Here is a 3982-nt window from a genome sequence, read left to right as displayed (position 1 = left end):
GGCGTGCTGCCCCCCTGCCCCTGCTCCCAGCCCCAGGCAGAGCTGGACCCCCGCTACCGCCGGAGCAGAGGTGCCAAGCACAGCACCCCCCCACCCCCCTCTCTCACCAGAGTCCTTCCTGCTCTGGGGATGGCCGTGATCCCCCCACACCATTTCAGGCCAGGTGGACACCTCCATGATGATGCTGCGCACTGCATCCCCCAGCCTGGCCGGAGCCGGTGTGCGGTGTCTGTACCGAGACGGGAGCTTGCTCGAAGGCTGGCAGGAGAGAACGTGGAGCCTCCCCATCCGCCCCGCTGCTGGTGAGTGGGCACTGGTGCTTCCTTGCCCTAAAACACCCCGAGCACTGAGCGCTCTGCGGTCACAGTGGGGACTCCAGCAGCCCCCAGTGCCCGGCCGTCCTTCTCTGCAGACGGGGAGCTGGAGGCATTCAGCTGGTGCTGCCAGCATGTGAGGAAGCCCCTGTTCTGCACCAGGTTTGCTGAGAAGAGGCCGAGGGTCAGCTGCAAAGGATATGCGCCGCCCACCCCTGGTGAGTCCCCAGGGCTCTGCCTCTGCTGTTCCAGGTACTGAGTAGGTGGCACGGTCGTATGTAGACCCCGTGCATGAACCACACTTCGCAGCATCCAGGTGGGGAGTGCTGAGCCCGGTGCAGCATGGGGGGCTGCTCACCTCTGTGCAATGACACGAGCATTTGCTTTTCTTCCTCCCTCCCAAATGGCTCCATCTTCTTTGGACCCCAGCTGGCGCCTTTGGGGACCCCCACATCACCACCCTGGATGGACTCACCTACACCTTCAATGGGCTTGGGGACTTTGTCCTGCTGCTGGCCAGCGATGCCCAGACCAGCTTCATTCTACAGGGTCGCACAGCCCAGACTGGCATGGCCCAGGCCACCAACTTTGTGGCCTTTGCTGCCCAGTACATCTCTGCCACCACTATAACAGTGAGTAGGAGCGACCTGGGTATTGGTTTGAGCTTCTAATGGGAGAGACCCTCTGGCAGGTTGGGCATTGCCTCTGCATCACCTACAAGTGCCCAAGGAGTGCCTCCTCTGCTCTTTCTGCCACTTCCCATGACCCCAGAAAAGTGCCAATGGCAGTTGTTTGGATTAAGACTAACAAGACACAGCTCTAACACCTCTTGCGATCTGGCCAGCAAGGGCCTGGAGCTCTGCAGGAACATGGTCTGCTCCACCCTCTTCATTGCACACCCTTCACCCCATCACTGGTATCCTCTGGAGACATCAGCACAAGCGTGTACCCTTCCTTGCTTTGCAGATTTGCTCTTCACACCCGTTTCAGTAATCAAAATCTCCTGGTGTCTCCATTGAGCAATGTGAGGAGAGGGTCAGATCCTGGAGCCGACCAGCACGGCTCTCTATGCTGTGGTCAGGGTCAACTGAGCAGCAATGGTGGCCTGTGCCCCATCTGGGCACAGGAGTGACAGGAGGCACCTTGCTGTCCTCTTACGTGCAACCATCAAAGCTGCTTTATCATGTGTTTGCCGGGGTGAAGGGCATGCCAGCATGGCCCCTGGGGCTGAGCCTCTGTGCCAGGGCTGGAGAAGGATGGGGGGATGGCAGGAAGGGAAGAGCAGAGGGGCTGACTGGGACATCTGCTGTGGTTTGTAGGTTGAGTGGACCTTGGGGAGCCAAGGTGACATCCAGGTCCTCCTGAACAATGAAACTGTCCAGTTCTCCTATTCGCAAGGTGAGCAGGATGTGCTCTTAAATGTTAAATGTATCTGAAGGGCTGGGGGGTGTCCCCCTCCCATGGAGCACAGCCCTGCCCTGTGCGAGGGCAGCCATCCTGAGCTCCATCAATCATTTCCCACATGCACCCTGACTCTAACTCAGCCAGGGTGGATGGGAAGTGCTCCCCGCCCCAAATTCAGGGGCATCTTTTCAGACCCCACCCCTGTGTGGACTCTTGCTCTGAGCTCTCCTTCTCTTGCAGACATGGGTGCTGAGGTGTACTACAGCCCTGGTGTTCTTCTGGTCAATGCCTCCTCCGTCACGGCTGTCTTCAGTGGGGCCCTTGCCATCTCCATCTCAACCACCTCTGGGATCCTCAATGTGGTCTGCAGCCTGCCCGATCAGTACCGCAACAGCACCAAGGGTCTCCTAGGTGAGGACTTCTAGTCCCCTTCCCACCCTAAAGGAGGCTGGAAAACCCTGGGGCAACATGCCTGTGAAGGCAGGGACCCTTGGGTCTAAACGAAACACCTGCCATCACCAGAGAGGATGTGAACCCCGGCATGGGGGACTCCAGTCCTCTGGTGATGTTCTACCAGGTGTGTGGGACCACGACCCTGCAGATGACTTCCGGATGCCGAACGATACCAGCATCCCTGTGAACAGCAGTGACGAGGAGATCTACAGCTATGGGATGACCTGTAAGTCCAGGCCCAGATCCACCTTGACATTCCCCCTGCTCCTGCACCTTCTGGCCATGCTTCAGCTGGAGGCGTTTAGACACTTACGAGCAAAAGCGACGCCAGGAAAGCCTTTTGGTCTCCTCATGGATTCACAGCAATCAGCCCTAAAATATAACAAACCTTAAAACCCCAAGGTGGTACCCATGGTGTGCTCTCTTGCAGGGGCTGTTGGAGAGCACAGCCTGTTTAATCAGCCTCTGGACTCACCGGTAATGAACTTCACACCCATCTTCTTGTCTCAGCTGCGGCAGGAGAATGAAAGCCAGTACCAGCTGGCAGTCTTGCAGTGCCGCGGCAGCAAAGTGTGCATCTATGACTCGCTGAGCACAGGGGACTTGGCCCTGGGCCTGGCCACCCAGAGTCTCGCAGCTGACTTGCAGGAGAAGAAGACAGTACTCAGTAAGTGGTGCAGATCCTCACCTCCGAGAGAGCACGGCTTGGGTGACTGGGCAGTGCCATGTTCTCCCCCTGGGCTCTCTTGCTCCATGTGAGTCAGGAAAGAAATCATCAAGGTCTCGGAGGTGCATTGTCCAGCTGTCTGATCTCCAAGCCTGGCAGGTGCAACCAGCAGGATAGTTGCCACCGAGGTCTCTGAGTTGTGTTGCCTGGCTGGCTGGTCTCCAGGCCTGGGAGATGTCACCATGCTGTGCAACATAAAGGCCTTCTCGACAGGCAGTCATGGCAGCATCTACTTGGAGTCCCACCCTCACCAGGAGGGACTCAGAGCCAAGGGATGCCAAGGCCACATGGTGAACAACTAGCTGTGTGCTGGGCTGCTCTTTCCTCAGATGCCTTCCCCCCCATCATCACTGGTGACGCATCACTCACAGCCTTCAGGACAGAAAGGGTCATGAGACAGTACCATGCTGTGGGGGTGGGGGCACGCTTTGTCCCCCACCTCTCATCGGAGCTCAACATATCAGGTAAGGAAGGAGAGATGGGGCAGCTGGGGGGGGCCAGCCCCTTTCCACTGCCACCTCGTCTAACTCTCTCCTCTCACCCTGGCAGAGAGTGGCACCCTCACATGGCAGCCCCGTGGGACAGCCCCGCTCACCATCAACCTGGAGGCCATCGGATCCAACAACCTCTCTGCCCTCCTCCAGCTCCGCTTCACCCTTTGCAGCTGCAGCAGGAGCCAGGAGTGTGACTACAGCGACACTGTCACCCTCGGGCAGTCTTCCCTGCAGGTAGTGTGCCAGAAAGCTCCTTCAGTGCCACGCCATCCCTATCCCCATGCCAGCCATGCTGGTTGTCTTCTGTGTTCACCCATCCTCTTCATGACCTCTAAGCCAATGTCACTGTCCCCTTCCCAGCTGGCAGCCTGCAGGTGCGAGGGTGGCTACTCGGGTCCCTTTTGCCAGGACCCTCCAGACCCCTGCTCCCAGGGGTGCTTCCCCGGCGTGGGATGCGACTCGCATGCTGGCTGCGGCCCCTGCCCAGCTGGCCTGACCGGAGACGGGCGGCACTGTTCAGGTGATGAGGGCTTACCGTGGCCACCGGGAACGTGGGGTGCCCACGGGACTCCAGCTGAGGTATCTCACCT

The 3982-nt window shown here is 58.8% G+C and overlaps 1 protein-coding gene across 1 annotated transcript in view; it reads left to right on the top strand.

The window, feature by feature from the left end:
- Positions 1-3982, top strand: part of MUC4 (mucin 4, cell surface associated) — a gene marked incomplete at both ends in the record, with an annotated part of 8972 nt that overhangs the window by 2139 nt on the left and 2851 nt on the right. Inside the window, 10 exons of the mRNA XM_010139928.1 lie at positions 159-302; positions 413-532; positions 744-946; positions 1634-1712; positions 1959-2129; positions 2296-2397; positions 2602-2838; positions 3228-3362; positions 3448-3626; positions 3753-3912. Coding sequence (XP_010138230.1) covers positions 159-302; positions 413-532; positions 744-946; positions 1634-1712; positions 1959-2129; positions 2296-2397; positions 2602-2838; positions 3228-3362; positions 3448-3626; positions 3753-3912 — 1530 coding nt within the window. The remainder of the gene's footprint in view (positions 1-158; positions 303-412; positions 533-743; positions 947-1633; positions 1713-1958; positions 2130-2295; positions 2398-2601; positions 2839-3227; positions 3363-3447; positions 3627-3752; positions 3913-3982) is intronic.

Source organism: Buceros rhinoceros, unplaced genomic scaffold (genome assembly GCF_000710305.1).
Source record: "Buceros rhinoceros silvestris isolate BGI_N320 unplaced genomic scaffold, ASM71030v1 scaffold30947, whole genome shotgun sequence".
Classification (NCBI taxonomy): domain Eukaryota; kingdom Metazoa; phylum Chordata; class Aves; order Bucerotiformes; family Bucerotidae; genus Buceros; species Buceros rhinoceros.
This window is presented reverse-complemented; position numbering and strand designations above follow the sequence as displayed.